Source organism: Pan troglodytes, chromosome 9, assembly GCF_028858775.2.
Source record: "Pan troglodytes isolate AG18354 chromosome 9, NHGRI_mPanTro3-v2.0_pri, whole genome shotgun sequence".
In the NCBI taxonomy this organism is placed as follows: domain Eukaryota; kingdom Metazoa; phylum Chordata; class Mammalia; order Primates; family Hominidae; genus Pan; species Pan troglodytes.
The window spans coordinates 65,670,731-65,689,245 of NC_072407.2; the positions used below are offsets into that span (position 1 = coordinate 65,670,731).

An 18,515-nucleotide genomic window follows, 5' to 3' on the forward strand; every position below is an offset into this window, starting at 1 on the left:
CTCTCCATGAGAGCAGCACACACTAGCCACTTTTAGTCTGCCATTTTGATCCCCTCCCTCAACAAATAATTTTTATATGCATATGTTCAAAATATTCCATGGGATATAGTTTACTAAAGAATTATTTACTATTTGTTTGAATTCAAATTTAACTAGACACACTCTATTGTTATTTGCTAAAACCAGTAACCTCCCCTGAGCCAATATGACTCCTAGTCTGCATTCCCTGCAGTGAAGGTATACTGCATGGAAAGTCATCTTCATATTGACCCAGTAATGGCACAAGAGGATGTAAATTTATATTATATTTCCAGGTATAACTGAACAAGTGCTGGGCATTAGAAGAGAGAGGAAAGGCATCACAGGATAAAGGTTATGTGAAAAATGAGTAAGTGAGAGTTGACTGGACCTTCGTCCTCTTCTTTAATCAGGTGACTGGAAGCACCTGCTCAATGGCTGCTCATCAACAACAAACCAGAGGAGGGCTTAAAAGAACTCAGAAAAGCTGCATGCTGGAATAGAATGGAGAATGCTGGAGACACCCTAACCATGGAGGTGAGCAGGATGGGAGCTGGATATAGGATGTGAGGAAGACATAACTTGCATTCATACTATCTATCTAGTGTCCAAGGTGCATAAAGCATGGGAACACAGGTCTGATATGGCTCTTCTTATCTCACCTTACTGTCCTGGTTCTCAAGGGGTGTTGCAATTGTTTGGCTTAGTGTTGAAAGAGAATATGTTGTTACTGAAAGAAATGGACACAGATACTTTACTTAGTAGAGACAGAGGGCACTTAGTATTCCTTCTGGCTTAATATTCTTTGGGCTTCTTTTCAGGGCATAAGCCAGCAGAAGGAAGGGTTAGTGACCATGCAGAATAGAACACCAAGAGGTTCACTTATTTGTTTATTCACTCACACACTCATTCATTCATGTATATTTTCTGAGTGCCCATGTGTGTCAGGTTCTGGTCTATCCCTGGAAATACCACAACAATCATAAAGGTCAAAATCCCTGTTGTATGGAGTGTAAATTCTATTATTACAAGATTTAAGGGCATGACTAAGTGGAAATACCTCAGAAAAAGATTTCTCTTTTTTTTACATACAGATAGAAAACACAGATATTGCAACTTACAAGGGATGTGAAGGACCTCTTCAAGGAGAACTACAAACCACTGCTCAATGAAATAAAAGAGGATACAAACAAATGGAAGAACATTCCATGCTCATGGGTAGGAAAAATCAATATCGTGAAAATGGCCATATTGCCCAAGATAATTTATAGATTCAATGCCATCCCCATCAAGCTACCAATGACTTTCTTCACACAATTGCAAAAAACTACTTTAAAGTTCATATGGCACCAAAAAAGAGCCCGCATCACCAAGTCAATCCTAAGGCAAAAGAACAAAGCCGGAGGCATCACGCTACCTGACTTCAAACTATACTACAAGGCTACAGTAACCAAAACAGCATGGTACTGGTATCAAAACAGAGATATAGATGAATGGAACAGAACAGAGCCCTCAGAAATAACACCGCATACCTACAACTATCTGATCTTTGACAAACCTGACAAAAACAAGAAATGGGGAAAGGATTCCCTATTTAATAAATGGTGCTGTGAAAACTGGCTAGCCATATGTAGAAAGCTGAAACTGGATCCCTTCCTTACACCTTATACAAAAATTAATTCAAGATGGATTAAAGACTTAAACGTTAGACCTAAAACCATAAAAACCCTAGAAGAAAACCTAGGCAATACCATTCAGGACATACGCATGGGCAAGGACTTCATGTCTAAAACACCAAAAGCAATGGCAACCAAAGCCAAAATTGACAAATGGGATCTAATTAAATGAAAGAGCTTCTGCACAGCAAAAGAAACTACCATCAGAGTGAACAGGCAACCTACAGAATGGGAGAAAATTTTCACAACCTACTCATCTGACAAAGGGCTAATATCCAGAATCTACAATGAACTCAAACACATTTACAAGAAAAAAAAACAAACAACCCCATCAAAAAGTGGGTGAAGGACATGAACAGACACTTCTCAAAAGAAGACATTTATGCAGCCAAAAAACACATGGAAAAATGCTCATCATCACTGGCTATAAGAGAAATGCAAATCAAAACCACAATGAAACACCATCTCACACCAGTTGGAATGTCAATCATTAAAAAGTCAGGAAACAACAGGTGCTGGAGAGGATGTGGAGAAATAGGAACACTTTTACACTGTTGGTGGGACTGTAAACTAGTTCAACCATAGATTCCTCAGGGATCTAGAACTAGAAATACCATTTGACCCAGCCAACCCATTACTGGTTATATACCCAAAGGACTATAAATCATGCTGCTATAAAGACACACGCACATGTATGTTTATTGCGGCATTATTCACAATAGCAAAGACTTGGAACCAACCCACATGTCCAACAACGATAGACTGGATTAAGGAAATGTGGCACATATACACCATGGAATACTATGCAGCCATAAAAAATGATGAGTTCATGTCCTTTGTAGGGACATGGATGAAATTGGAAATCATCATTCTCAGTAAACTATCACAAGAACAAAAAACCAAACACCGCATATTCTCACTCATAGGTGGGAATTGAACAATGAGAACACATGGACACAGGAAGGGGAACATCACACTCCAGGGACTGTTGTGGGGTGGGGGGAGAGGGGAGGGATAGCATTAGGAGATATACCTAATGCTAAATGACGAGTTAATGGGTGCAGCACACCAGCATGGCACATGTATACATATGTAACTAACCTGCACATTGTGCACATGTACCCTAAAACTTAAATTATAATAATAATAAAATAAAATAAAAAAAGATTAAGGGATTTGGTGAAGTAAATGGACAAAAAGAAGAGAAAACACAGATATTGCTGTGGATCATAAAGTAAACCATTTATCATATTATGCACATATTAAACTGTGTTGAAAAATTATAGTAGGCTAGGCATGAAGCCTGATCATGAATAACAGTATAAATCAGGGTCCCAGGCTTTAAGGAGCGTTTATCTTAATAAGAGAAAGTAAAAGTAATAGCTTCTTTAAATGTTTTATTCTGATCTAAATCAGTTAAAATGACAACTGCTCTCTTAACAAATGTTTAAGTGCACAATACAATATTGTTAACTATAAGTACAAGGTTGTACAGAAGGTCTCTAGAATTTTTATCTTGTATCAGTGAAACTCTATACCCATTGAAGAGCAGTTTCCCATTTCCCCCTTCCTCCAGCTTCTGAAAACCACCATTAGGGATATTGGTCTAAAATTCTCTTTTTTTGTTGTGTCTCTGCCAGGCTTTGGTATCAGGATGATGCTGGCCTCATAAAATGAGTTAGGGAGGATTCCCTCTTTTTCTATTCATTGGAATAGTTTCAGAAGGAATGGTACCAGCTCCTCCTTGTACCTCTGGTAGAATTCAGCTGTGAATCCATCTGGTCCTGGACTTTTTTTGGTTGGTAAGCTGTTAATTATAGCCTCAATTTCAGAGCCTGTGTTTGGTCTATTCAGAGATTCAACTTCTTCCTGATTTAGTCTGGCGAGGGTGTATGTGTCGAGGAATTTATCCATTTCTTCTAGATTTTCTAGTTTATTTGTGTAGAGGTGTTTATAGTATTCTCTGATGGTACTTTGTATTTCTGTGGCATCGGTGGTGATATCCCCTTTATCATTTTTTATTGCATCTATTTGATTCTTCTCTCTTTTCTTCTTTATTAGTCTTGCTAGCTGTCTATCAATTTTGTTGATCTTTTCAAAAAACCAGCTCCTGGATTCGTTAATTTTTTGAAGGGTTTTTTGTGTCTCTATGTCCTTCAGTTCTGCTCTGATCTTAGTTATTTCTTGCCTTCTGCTAGCTTTTGAATGTGTTTGCGCTTGCTTCTCTAGTTCTTTTAATTGTGATGTTAGGGTGTAAATTTCAGATCTTTCCTGCTTTCTCTTGTGGGCATTTAGTGCTATAAATTTCCCTCTACACACTGCTTTAAATGTGTCCCACAGATTCTGGTATGTTGTGTCTTTGTTCCTGTTGGTTTCAAAGACCATCTTTATTTCTGCCTTCATTTTGTTATGTACCCAGTAGTCATTCAGGAGCAGGTTGTTCAGTTTCCATGTATCTGAGTGGTTTTGAGTGAGTGTCTTAATCCTGAGTTCTAGTTTGATTGAACTGTGGCCTGAGAGACAGTTTGTTATAATTTCTGTTCTTTTACATTTGCTGAGGAGTGCTTTACTTCCAACTATGTCATCAATTTTGGAATAAGTGTGGTGTGGTGCTGAGAAGAATGTATATTCTGTTGATTTGGGGTGGAGAGTTCTGTCGATGTCTGTTAGGTCCACTTGGTGCAGAGCTGAGTTCAATTCCTGGATATCCTTGTTAACTTTCTGTCTCATTGATCTGTGTAATGTTGACAGTAGGGTGTTAAAGTCTCCCATTATTATTGTGTGGGAGTCTAAGTCTCTTTGTATGTCTCTAAGGACTTGCTTTATGAATCTGGGTGCTCCTGTATTGGGTGCATATGTATTTAGGATAGTTAGCTCTTCTTGTTGAATTGTTCCCTTTACCATTATGTAATGGCCTTCTTTGTCTCTTTTCATCTCTGTTAGTTTAAAGTCTGTTTTATCAGAGACTAGGATTGCAACCCCTGCCTTTTTTTATTTTCCATTTGCTTGGTAGATCTTCCTCCATCCCTTTATTTTGAGCCTATGTGTTTCTCTGCATGTGAGATGGGTTTCCTGAATACAGCACGCTGATGGGTCTTGACTCTTTTGCAAAAATCCTCAATAAAATACTGGCAGACCAAATCCAGCAGCACATCAAAAAGCTTATCCACCATGATCCAGTGGGCTTCATCCCTGGGATGCAAGGCTGGTTCAATATATGCAAATCAATAAAAATAATCCAGCATATAAACAGAACCAAAGACAAAAATCACATGATTATCTCAATAGATGCAGAAAAGGCCTTTGACAAAATTCAACAGCCCTTCATGCTAAAAACTCTCAATAAATTAGGTGTTGATGGGACGTATCTCAAAATAATAAGAGCTATCTATGACAAACCCACAGCCAATATCATACTGAATGGGCAAAAACTGGAAGCATTCTCTTTGAAAACTGGCACACGACAGGGATGCCCTCTCTCACCACTCCTATTCAACGTAGTGTTGGAAGTTCTGGCCAGGGCAATCAGGCAGAAGGAAATAAAGTGTATTCAATTAGGAAAAGAGGAAGTCAAATTGTCCCTGTTTGCAGATGACATGATTGTATATCTAGAAAACCCCATCGTCTCAGCCCAAAATCTTCTGAAGCTGATAAGCAACTTCAGCAAAGTCTCAGGATACAAAATCAATGTGCAAAAATCACAAGCATTCTTATACACCAATAACAGACAAACAGAGAGCCAAATCATGAGTGAACTCCCATTCACAATTGCTTCAAAGAGAATAAAATACCTAGGAATCCAACTTAGAAGGGATGTGAAGGACCTCTTCAAGGAAAACTACAAACCACTGCTCAATGAAATAAAAGAGGATACAAACAAATGGAAGAACATTCCATGCTCATGGGTGGGAAAAATCAACATCGTGAAAATGGCCATAACGCCCAAGGCAATTTATAGATTCCATGCCATCCCCATCAAGCTACCAATGACTTTCTTCACAGAATTGGAAAAAACTACTTTAAAGTTCATATGGAACCAAAAAAGAGCCCACATTGCCAAGTCAATCCTAAGCCAAAAGAACAAAGCTGGAGGCACCACGCTACCTGACTTCAAACTATACTACAAGGCTACAGTAACCAAAACAGCATGGTACTGCTACCAAAACAGAGATATAGATGAATAGAACAGAACAGAGCCCTCAGAAATAATGCCACATATCTACAACTATCCGATCTTTGACAAACCTGACAAAAACAAGAAATGGGGAAAGGATTCCCTATTTAATAAATGGTTCTGGGAAAACTGGCTAGCCATATGCAGAAAGCTGAAACTGGATCCCTTCCTTACACCTTATACAAAAATTAATTCAAGATGGATTAAAGACTTACATGTCAGACCTAAAACCATAAAAACCCTAGAAGAAAACCTAGGCAATACCATTCAGGACATACACATGGGCAAGGACTTCATGTCTAAAAGAGCAAAAGCAATGGCAACAAAAGCCAAAATTGACAAATGGGATCTAATTAAACTAAAGAGCTTCTGCACAGCAAAAGAAATTACCATCAGAGTGAACAGGCAACCTACAGAATGGGAGACAATTTTCACAACCTATTCATCTGACAAAGGGCTAATATCCAGAATCTACAATGAACTCAAACAAATTTACAAGAAAAAAACAAATAACCCCATCAACAAGTGGGTGAAGGATATGAACAGACACTTCTCAAAAGAAGACATTTATGCAGCCAAAAGACACATGAAAAAAATGCTCATCATCACTGGCCATCAGAGAAATGCAAATCAAAACCACAATGAGATACCATCTCACACCAGTTAGAATGGCCATCATTAAAAAGTCAGGAAACAACAGGTGCTGGAGAGGATGTGGAGAAATAGGAACACTTTTACACTGTTGGTGGGACTGTAAACTAGTTCAACCATTGTGGAAGTCAGTGTGGTGATTCCTCAGGGACCTAGAACTAGAAATACCATTTGACCCAGCCATTCCATTACTGAATATATACCCAAAGGATTATAAATCATGCTGCTATAAAAACACATGCACATGTATGCTTATTGCAGCACTATTCACAATAGCAAAGACTTGGAACCAACCCAAATGTCCAACAATGATAGACTGGATTAAGAAAATGTGGCACATATACACCATGGAATACTATGCAGCCATAAAAAAGGATGAGTTCATGTCCTTTGTAGGGACATGGATGAAGCTGGAAACCATCATTCTCAGCAAACTATTGCAAGGACAAAAAACCAAGCACTGCATGTTCTCACTCATAGGTGGGAACTGAACAAAGAACACATGGACACAGGAAGGGGAACATCACACACCAGGGCCGGTTGTGGGGTGGGGAGACGGGGGAGGGATAGCATTAGGAGATATACCTAATGTTAAATGACGAGTTAATGGGTGCAGCACACCAACATGGCACATGTATACATATGTAACTAACCTGCACGTTGTGCACATGTACCCCAAAACTTAAAGTATAATTAAAAAAAAAAGAAAATGTGGCACATATATACCACGGAATACTATGCAGCCATAAAAAATGATGAGTTCAAGTCCTTTGTAGGGACATGGATGAAGCTGGAAACCATCATTCTCAGCAACCTATCATAAGGACAAAAAACCAAACACCACATGTTCTCACTCATAGGTAGGAATTGAGCAATGAGAACACATGGGCACAGGAAGGGGAACATCACACACCGGGGACTGTTGTGGGGTGGCGGGAGGGGGGAGGGATAGCATTAGGAGATATACCTAATGCTAAATGACGAGTTAATGGGTGCAGCACACCAACATGGCACATGTATACATATGTAACAAACCTGTACGTTGTGCACATGTACCCTAAAACTTGAAGTATAATTTAAAAAAAAGAAAAAGAAACATTATGTTAAATGAATTAAGCCAGATATATAGAGTCAAGTATTTTATAATTCAATGTATAAATCAAATGTCCACAATAGGCAAATCTTTAGAATCAGAAAGTAAATTAGCGGTTGCTAAGTGGGATGTGTGAATAAAAATGGAGAGTTACTGCTAATGGGTATGGTTTCCTATATGGTGATTAAAATGCTCTGTAATGATATAGTAGTGATGATTGCACAACTCTTTGAATGATCAAAACACATTCAATTGTATACTTTAAAAGGGTAAATTGTATGGTAAATGAATTATACTTCAAGGAGGTTTAAATTTTAATAGAAATTTTAGTCCTAATCAAGGTGACATTTTCTCCCATATTTTGCCTCCAATTCTTCCACAGCACATAGTGCATCTCACATAATATTTATAATGTTGGAGTGCAATTGTTTATGTACTCTCTCTTACTTACTCAACTATAAGATCCTTGAACTTGTCACACACGTTACTTTAGGAACTAGCATGGAAAAGGTCTTCACAAATACTATCTGAAAAATCAATAAGCCAGTAAAAGTAAACCTCCATATGAGCTTATTCCTCTGCTTTTCATCACCATCTATTCTGTCCACATTTCAAGCAATGTATTTCCAGCGTGAATTTGTGGTGTGATTTGACATGAAGGAGAACATCAGTCACCAAAATGAAAGGATTGTACCACAGTACCCTTATTTAGGTTTAACTTCGACTTTTTTAGATTAACTCTTAATCAAAAATTGGTACTTAACAAGGAAAAACTTGCCTTCTGTTGTTTTCAGAGAAGTAAAAAAGCACCTCACCTTTGAGTCGCCAAAATTATGCTTCCTGGAATGACCGCATACCATGTAGCAGATTTATTTTAGTTTGTTTACAGAAAAGTGTAGACCAAAGTCCAGTGCTGACTTTGGGAGCTACTAAAGACATGAAAAAGTAGAATTTTAAACACATTTCATTGTAAACGACTGGGAGTATCTGAGCAAATTATTTCTTATGTGACTTTAAAGGAAACGGCTACCTATCTGACCCCAAAACGACTTGAGGAAACTGTTTCCACGGTCCTGCTGCAGAGGGGAAGCACAGTCGTCAAGAAGAGAGTGGGGTCAGGATCAAAACACATTTAGTGTGACTTACGGAAAGAAAACATTTTCCCTCTTTGAACCTCTCTGGATACAGTCATTTTGCCTCTACTTGAGGATCAACTGTTCAACCTCAATGGCCTTTCAGGACCTTCTGAGTCACGCTGGTGACCTGTGGAGATTCCAGATCCTTCAGACTGTTTTTCTCTCAATCTTCGCTGTTGCTACATACCTTCATTTTATGCTGGAGAACTTCACTGCATTCACACCTGGCCATCGCTGCTGGGTCCACATCCTGGACAATGACACTGTCTCTGACAATGACACTGGGACCCTCAGCCAGGATGCACTCTTGAGAATCTCCATCCCACTGGACTCAAACATGAGGCCAGAGAAGTGTCGTCGCTTTGTTCATCCCCAGTGGCAGCTCCTTCATCTGAATGGGACCTTCCCCAACACAAGTGATGCAGACATGGAGCCCTGTGTGGATGGCTGGGTGTACGACAGAAGCTCCTTCTCGTCCACCATCGTGACTGAGGTAAGAGGCTCTGTTCTCGTCTCATGAGTATGTGACCTGGGTGTTTAGAATAACACAAGTAATAATCATGCTTCCAGCCTTCAGTCACATGTAGGTCCTTAGTCTTCATTCTTTCAGCAAATACTAATTGCTTCTTTATTAAATGTCTGACACCTACACATTTTGAGTAATGAATTCCAAAGTAGAAGGCATCCTGCTATTATAATGCTTTAAGTCACAGGGAGACCAAAGTTTAAACAAGCATTTATATATAATATGTTAAAATGTTCTGCTAGGTCAGTGATGCTCAGCCTGTCATTGCAAATTAGAAATATCTGGGAAATTGAGAAAAGCCTCCATGCCCAGAGTATACCCTAAAACAATCATATGAGAAGGTCTAAGAGGGAAATTTAGGTTTCTAAAAGTTTTTAAAGGTCTTCAAGTGATTGCACCATGTGGTCATGTTTGAGAACCATTTAGTATGAAATAAAAACCTATAGGTTTAGGAAACTCTTCCAAGAGAAAGTTATGTTTAAGTTGAGACCTGAATAACAAAGGTCAGGTAATGCTGAAAAAGGAAGCCACAGAGGAAGTTAGAGACTTAATATTAGGAAACTTGCAGATCATGCTAAGAAGTTTTGATCAAGTTACACTGAGGGGTAATAAGCATTGATGTGCTGGCTTCCTTCTCTTCCAGTGGGATCTGGTATGTGACTCTCAATCACTGACTTCAGTGGCTAAATTTGTATTCATGGCTGGAATGATGGTGGGAGGCATCCTAGGCGGTCATTTATCAGACAGGTGAGTGTGTATGGAACACAGCTCTCTTTAAGGACATTTTTATCAACTTATGAAACATTATTTCATCTAGAATTACTTACTGCAAATTACATTCTCCTGAGGCTGCCTTGATCCCCAAACAGAAAAGGAAATTTTTAGTCCGTGTTTTGAGTGCTATTTTTAAAATTTGAGCTCTGTATGCAGGACACAGAAATGATATCTCCATGTGAACTGGCAGTGTTTCAAGACAGGTTTTAGAGAGAAGGTACCACAACATGTGGTTTAGAAATATGAGAAAGAGTTAACTAAGGGAATAGAAAGGAAGACGTTTCATCACATAGGATTCAGCCTTGGCCAGGAGTACCAGGTCCAGTCCTACCTGGACACTGTGAGCTGATAGCTTGTGCCCAGAGAATTGTCATTACATCATAGTTCCAAGTGTGATGAACACGCATTCCTCTAAAACCTGTAGGGTATATTTGAAGGTATCATTGGTGGTGTGTTGAAAAATTATGTGTAGAAACTTGATTATTGTCTTTGCAAAAACAGCTTTTTAGAACCATGTGAGGTAAGTAATCCAAGGATAATACTATCTCAGTCTGTGGTGTGAGGAGTTTGGGGTATTCACCTTGCTGTATGTCTCCTGACATGGCAGGGAACAATTACCTTCACCCAACCATGTCTCCCCTGATGGCGATGAGGGACTTGAAGTGCCACTTGCCATCCACCAACATCATGTCTTCTGGTGTCTCACCTGAAAATTTGAACCTTGAATGTACGACAGGAAATGGAATGTAGAATGAGCTAAGAGTCAGAGGGTTAATTTCCGATAGTTAGTCACCCAGTCCTCTGTGATACTGTCCTGGGAAAATGCAGATAGACCAATTTTAATAGATCACAGGGTGGTAAAAGAAGGGGTAGGAGATGCCAGGCAGGAGATGACAGTGGAGAATCAGCTAAAGACGAAGGGACAAGATAACCTAAGGAGTTTGGTATTTCTCACAAACCTAAGAGGAAATATTATGTGATTAACTGCAGAGTAGGCTACGATCAAACTGATTGTTTTGGAATAATTCACTCAACTGTTTATGATATCTTAAAATTGGAAATAATCTATAATTTCATTAATAATAGGTTAATAAATAAGCAGATATTCACATAATGAATTTTTACAGCAAAGGGAATGAATAAAGTACTGTCTGCAATAAGATGAATTAACATCAAAACCATTTGGTTAGGTACCACAAGACCAACAAAAAGATTACATACTATAGTGTTCCACCAATGTAAAAGTCAAAAACAAGGAACTACATTATGATGTGAGAAAAGGGAGAAATCTAATTTTCTTTAGATTTCTATTGGAATTGCATTAAATCTAAACAGCAGTTTGGGTAAGATTGACATTTTTTAAATACTGAATTTTCTGATCTATAAATATAATATTGCTTTTCATTAAGGTAGACTTTTGTTTAATTTCCCTTTGCAATATTTTGTAGTTTATGATAAAAGTCATGCACTTTTTATTAATTTATTTCTAATTCATATGTAAAGATAATTTACATGTAAATTATGTACATATATGTAAAGATAATTAACTTTTTCATAGTAAACTTACATCCTGCCAACTGGATAAATTTATTAGTTCTAGTAGCTATTTATGGATTCCTTAAAATTTCCCAACTTGATCATATCATCTGCAAGGTGGAATAGTTCAAATCACTAATTTTCTATTTTTTCCTTTTAATCTCTTTCTAGCAGTAGCTAAAACCTTTGATATAATGCCAATGACATTGGTGAGAGCTGAAATCCTGCCTCACCACAGGCTATATTGTTCCAGTTGTCTACAGAGAGGACTCCTTTCCCAGAAAACAGTAAAACACTAAATTCCCTTTTTCTTTTTTTTCTGTTTTTTTTTTTTTTTTTTTTTTTTTTTTTTGCCCTCCCCTGCAACACTTCAGCAACTTTGATGTATTGTTCTATGGATGTTCCTTTCACATCAGTATACCCATAGCCTGCACTGTCCTAGACTTCTACATCTAGATTTAGATGTCTTATAGGCTATGCCCTGCTCAGGCTCTCTACTATGCTAAAGTACATAGGAGACACATTGTGTTATTAGTATGCTGTGTGTTAGTACAAGGGACTTCTGATACTTTAAAATGTCCAATATTCCACCCTGTCTTATGTGGTTTCAATTGGTGTCAAAAATATACTGCTAAGAGATTGGAAAATAAGCTTTGATCTACTTGGTATTTATTTAGAAACAGGGAACATTGTGTCTGAGATCTGCCATTGATTACTGATTCTTTAAGGCTTCAAATGCAAAGTTTCACTTGTTAAACATCTTTTAAGTTTCAAAGTGTGCCTTCTCTTTGCTAAGTTTTTCCACTTGTTGTTACTGTTCCCATTATCTAACCTGTTTCTGTCTCTCAGGTTTGGGAGAAGGTTCGTGCTCAGATGGTGTTACCTCCAGGTCGCCATTGTTGGCACCTGTGCAGCCTTGGCTCCCACCTTCCTCATTTACTGCTCACTACGCTTCTTGTCTGGGATTGCTGCAATGAGCCTCATAACAAATACTATTATGTTAAGTAAGTCAACACTTTGGATCCACATTTTCCAAACTGTGACTTTGAAATTGAAACTCCACCTTTGAAGTCAAAGCCTTATCTGTTTTTTCTTCCAGTAGCCGAGTGGGCAACACACAGATTCCAGGCCATGGGAATTACACTGGGAATGTGTCCTTCTGGTATTGCATTTATGACCCTGGCAGGCCTGGCTTTTGCCATTCGAGACTGGCATATCCTCCAGCTGGTGGTGTCTGTACCATACTTTGTGATCTTTCTGACCTCAAGGTATGAGTTTGTTTCTTCTTTTGTCTTAATGAGATACTGGAATGAGAATGTATGTGGAACTAGGACACCTGAATTTCTTTTTGTTCTTTGTGTAAACCTGAGAGCACATCCTCTCATAATCTGTGCTTGATGTGCAATACAAGAAGCAGAACACATAGAGTTTCCTGATAAAACTGAGGGCAATCAATGAAATTTCAACATAAGGTAACCAACAAATATTTCTCGAAAATTATATCTCAAATATTGTAAGAGACATAATTTACTCAAGATCATTTATTGTTTACATGAAATTTCATTCACCTGAGAGTTCTTTTATTTAAATGAATAAAACATAGGAAGTCCCATTAAATTCAAATTTCAGATAAGGGATGAATAATTTTTAATATAATTATGTCCAAAATATTGCATGAGACATGCTTATACTAAAACATTTTCCTGCTTAATAGAAATTCAAATGCATCCATGCCATTGTGTTTTCATTTGCTAAAACCAGCAACCCATGACATGGGGAATAGCAATGTATCATTGCCTGAGACTTCTTAATGTCCTTGGATATCCTCGCCTTAACAAATATTATGGAAACAGAATTATTACAAAAATGTTTTCCCCAATACAGGAAAACATTTGAGGAGCTATCTTCCATGGTAGTCTATGTTTTTATATATATCCTTGGAAAAAAATACATGATGGAGAAGTTTGGGATTTTTTTTCTTAATTATTGTAGGTGATATTGGATGAAAAGAAGGTGTAGCAAATTTACTTTCATAACTATCTAAAGAAAGAGCTGCATGGTTTCTTCAATTAAAATATTAAGGCAAAATGGATAATTTACCTCATTTGTCAGTATTCCATCTTCCTTCTATCAGCTTTGCAAATACTTATAGATGGTTAACTATACTCTCCCCTTAAAAAAGCCAGTTCAGTGAAAGACATCTATTTGGACTTTACCTTAGAGAGATGATTACAGATTTAATACAGAGAGAAGAGTTCAGATAGAAAAGTAAGCAAACTCCCTGTCAGGCTCATCCATTCATTTATCTTATCTCCATAACAGCCCTACAAGGTAATATTCTCTCCATTACATAGATGAGAACACTGAGGAATATTTAGGTAAGTAACTTGTTAATATGTCCAGATTATTCACAGATGATATGACCAGGAGTGATTCTAGTTGTATGAGGCCTTAAGCATGCATAAATTATTTGAGGGACTTTATTTTAGGGAAAAGAACACATTAAGAATAGACATAAGTTATGACCTTACTAGGACCTTGGCAGGGATCTATCTGTACAAGTGATGGTCCTTCATGCTGCAGTGTCAGGAGCTCCAAGGTAAATTTGCCGAGTAAGAGAGGAGCCAGTATGATTCCAAGTCTGCATTCCCAACAGTGAATATGTACTGGATGGAGGAGTCATCTCACATTTTTCTAGTTATGGTCAAAGAGAATGTGAGTTTACATTTCCTGGTAAAACCAAACAAGTGGTGGATATTAGCTTGGAGGGAGAAGACATCTTAAGAAAAAACTAATGTAAGAAACGAGGAAGTGAAAGTCGACTGCCCCTCTGTTCTCTTCCTTGGTCAGTTGGCTGCTAGAGTCTGCTCGGTGGCTCATTATCAACAATAAACCAGAGGAAGGCTTAAAGGAACTTAGAAAAGCTGCACACAGGAGTGGAATGAAGAATGCCAGAGACACCCTAACCCTGGAGGTGAGCTGGATGGGAGCTAGATATGGGATGCAGGGAAGACATAACTTGTCATCAATACTTAGCAGTAGCAGTGTCCATAAGGTAAAAAAAAAGGAAAGAAACACAGGTATGGTTATGGGCTGTATCACCTCACTATCATTTTTAACGGGCTTCAATATTGTTTGGGTTAACATTGAAGGGGAATATGCTGTTGCCAAAAGGATGAGACACAGATATTTTACTCAATGGAAGCAGAGGCACAAAGTATTAACTATTGTAAAGATTTTGCATTGAACTCATTCTAACTGTGTAATAGGAGTAACCAAAACTAGTTCATTCCTTCCCATTTATTATTCTGTGGGTCTCTTTCAGGGTAGTAAAGCCAGAGGAAGGGTTAGTGAGCAAATAGAATATAACATAAAGAGTTCACTTATTTGTTCATTCAATCATACATTCTTCCATTCATGATACATTTAGTGAGGCACTACCTATGCCAGATTCCATTCTTCCCTGGAAATACTGCAGTGCCCATATCAATCCAAATCCCTATTTGTCTGGAGTTTCATTATACTTACTTACTATAAGTTCCTAAAGCATGACTAAGTGGAAATGCCTGTGAGAAGTCTTTCTCATTTTAATCCACCCCAGATCTTAAAGATAAATGTTGTCATGGATCTTTAAGTTAAATATTATCCATGTTGTACACATATATAAAGTATTAATCTTAAAATGTGGTATGCACAAATGATACTAGATCATGAATAACAGAATAAGTCAAGGTAACAACCTGAATGAAGCTTTTGCTATGACAGAGAATATCAATGGACAGATTTAAATCCAAATATTGGAAATGATATGGGAAAGGAAAGAATGCTACTTGAAACAATAAAAATACATTTTCTCCCATTTTATTGAAAAAGGAGAGGATTAAGAGCAAGCCTCTTAATATCCTTACATATTAATATTAACCTTAAATGTAAAACATCACACTTAAAAGACACAGAGTGACAAGTTGGATTAAAAACAAAATACACCCAATTGTATACTGACTTCCAGAGACACTCACATGCAGTGACACCTATAGGCTCAAAGTAAAAGGATAAAGAAAAATCTAACAAGCAAATGGAAAACAAAAAAAGAGCAAGGGATGCAATTCTAATTTCAGATAAAACAGATGTTAAACCAACAGTGATCAAAAAAGGCAAAAGGAGAATTACATAATGATCCAGGGTTCAATTCAATAAGAAGATTTAACTCTCTTAAATATATATGCACCCAACACTGGAGCACCAAGACTCATACAACGAGTTCTTAGAAATCTACAAAGAGACTTAGATAAATCACACAATGATAGTTGGAGAATTCAACACCCCACTGGCAGTGTTAGACAGATTATAGACACAGAAAACTAACAAAGATGTTCAGGAACTAAACTCAACACTTGACCAGATGGACCTAACAGATATCTAAGGAACACTCCACCCAACAACAGCAGAATATACATTATTCTCCTCTGCACATGACACATACTCTCAAATTGACCACACATCAGCCATAAAACAATCCTCAGCAAATTCAAAAAGAAAGAAAGAAAGTAAACCAACCACACTCCTGGACCACAACACAATAAAAGAGAGATCAATATGAACAAGATCTCCCAAAATCATAAAATTACATGGAAATTAAACAACCTTCTCTTGAATGACTTCTGGATAAATAAAGAAATTAAGGCAGAAATCAAGAAAACCTTTCAAACTAGTGAAAACAAAGATATAACATACCAGAATCTCTGGGACACAGCTAAACACATGTTAAGAAGGAAACTTACAGCACTAAATCCCCACATCACAAAGTTTGAGAGATCTCAAATTAACAACCTAACCTCAAACCTATTGGAACTAGAAAAAGAAGAGCAAACAAAACCCAAAGCTAGCAGAAAAGAAGAAGTAACCAAATCAAAGCTGAACTGAGTGAAATTGAGATGTAAAAAAGATACATATCAACAAAACCAAAGATTGGTAATTTGAAAGAACACATTAGATGGATAGACTTTCTTAAACTAATAAAGAAAAAAAGAGAGAGGATTCAAATAAATGCAATTAGAAATGACAAAGGTGACATTACCACCAACAACACAGAAATACAAAAAACACTCAGAGACTATTACAAACACCTCTATGCGCAGAAACTAGAAAACCTGGAAGAAATAGATAATTCTTGTAAACATTCAAACTCCCAAGATTGAATCAGAAATAAATTGAAACCCTGTATAAACCAATAACAAGTTTCCAAACTGAATCAGTAATAAAAAGCCAATCAACCAGAAAAATCCCTGGGCCACATAGATTCACAGCTAAATTCTACCAGACATGTAAAGAAGAGCTTGTACCAATCCTACTGAAATTATTCCAGAAAATTGAGGCAGAGAGACTCCTAACTCATTCTACGAGACTAGATTCATTCTAATACCAAAACCTGGCAGAGAAAAAAATTTTAAAAAAAGAAAAACCAGACTAAAAACAAAAAACACATTATCATCCCAATAGACAGAGAAAAGGCTTTTAATAAAATTCAATATCATTCATATTACAAACCCTCAACAAACTAGGCATCGAAGGAGCATACCTCAAAATAATGAGAGCTATCTATTGACAAACCCAAGCCAAGATCGTACTGAATACACAAAACCTGGAAGCAGTCCCCTTGAGAACCAGGCAAGACAAGGATGTCCACACTCACCAATTCTATTAAGCATAGTACTCAAAGTCCTAGCCAGAGTAATTAGACAAAAGAAAGAAAAGGCCACAAAATAGGAAGAGAGGAAGTCAAAATATCTCTCTTCACATACAATATGATCTTATACATACAAATCCCTGTAGTTGTAGCCCAAAAGCTCCTTGATCTGGTAAACAATTTTAGCAAAGTTTCAGGATACAAAATCAATGTACAAAAATCAGTAGCATTTCTATACGCTGACATCATTAAAGCTGAGAGCCAAATCAAGAATGTAATCTCATTCGCAATAAACACAAAATAATAAAATACCTAAGAATATAGCTAGCTAGGGAGGCAAGAGTTCTACAATGAGAACTACAAAGCAATGATGAAAGAAAGCAGAGATGACCACAAACAAATGCAAAAACATTCCATGCTCATGGATATGAAGAATCAATATTGTTTAAATGGCCATACACCCAAAGCAATTTACAGACTGAATCCTGTTCCTATCAAACTACCAAAGACATTTTTTATAGAATTAGAGAAAACTATTCTAAAATTCATATGGAACAAAAAAAAAGAGTTTGAATAACCAAAGCAATCCAAAGCAAAATGAACAAAGCTGTAGGCATCACACTATCTGACTTTGAAACATACTACGAGAACACAGTAACCAAAACAGCATGGTACTGGTACAAAGACAGAAAGGTAGACCAATAGAATAGGCTAGAGCACTGAGAAATAATGCCATACCTCTACAACCATCTGTTCATCAATGAAGTCGACAAAAACAAGCAATGGGGAAAGGATTCCCTATTCAGTCAATGGTGTGATAACTGACTATCCATATGCAGAAGATTGAAACTGAACCCCTTCCTTTCACCATATACAAAACTCAAGTCAAGATAAAGACTTAAGTTTAAGACCTAAAACTATAAAAATCCTAGAAGAAAACATAGAAGATACCATTCTGGACAAAGGCCCTGACAAAGGTCTCATGACAAAGACTCCAAAAGCAATTGCCACAAAAACAAAAGTTGACAAGCTGGGATTACAGGCTTGAGACATCATACCCAACTAATTTTTGTATTTTTAGTAGAGATGGGGTTTCACCATGTTGGCCAGGCTGGTCTCAAACTCCTGACCTCAAGTGATCCACCTGCCTTGGCCTCCCAAAGTGCTGGGATTACAAGCGTAAGCCATCGTGCCCGGCCAAACACTTCTCAAAAAAAGACATACACACAGCCAACAAGCATATGA

The 18,515-nt window shown here is 37.5% G+C and overlaps 1 protein-coding gene across 1 annotated transcript in view; it reads left to right on the forward strand.

Annotated features, from left to right (window-relative positions):
- The first annotated feature begins 464 nt into the window (after positions 1-464).
- Positions 465-18,515, forward strand: part of SLC22A9 (solute carrier family 22 member 9) — a 58,144-nt gene continuing 40,093 nt past the window's right edge. The window contains exons 1-6 of the mRNA XM_016921106.4: positions 465-555; positions 8,632-9,241; positions 9,918-10,021; positions 12,434-12,588; positions 12,684-12,852; positions 14,435-14,558. Of these exons, the coding sequence (XP_016776595.1) occupies positions 8,840-9,241; positions 9,918-10,021; positions 12,434-12,588; positions 12,684-12,852; positions 14,435-14,558 (954 nt within the window). The 5' untranslated portion in view covers positions 465-555; positions 8,632-8,839. The remainder of the gene's footprint in view (positions 556-8,631; positions 9,242-9,917; positions 10,022-12,433; positions 12,589-12,683; positions 12,853-14,434; positions 14,559-18,515) is intronic.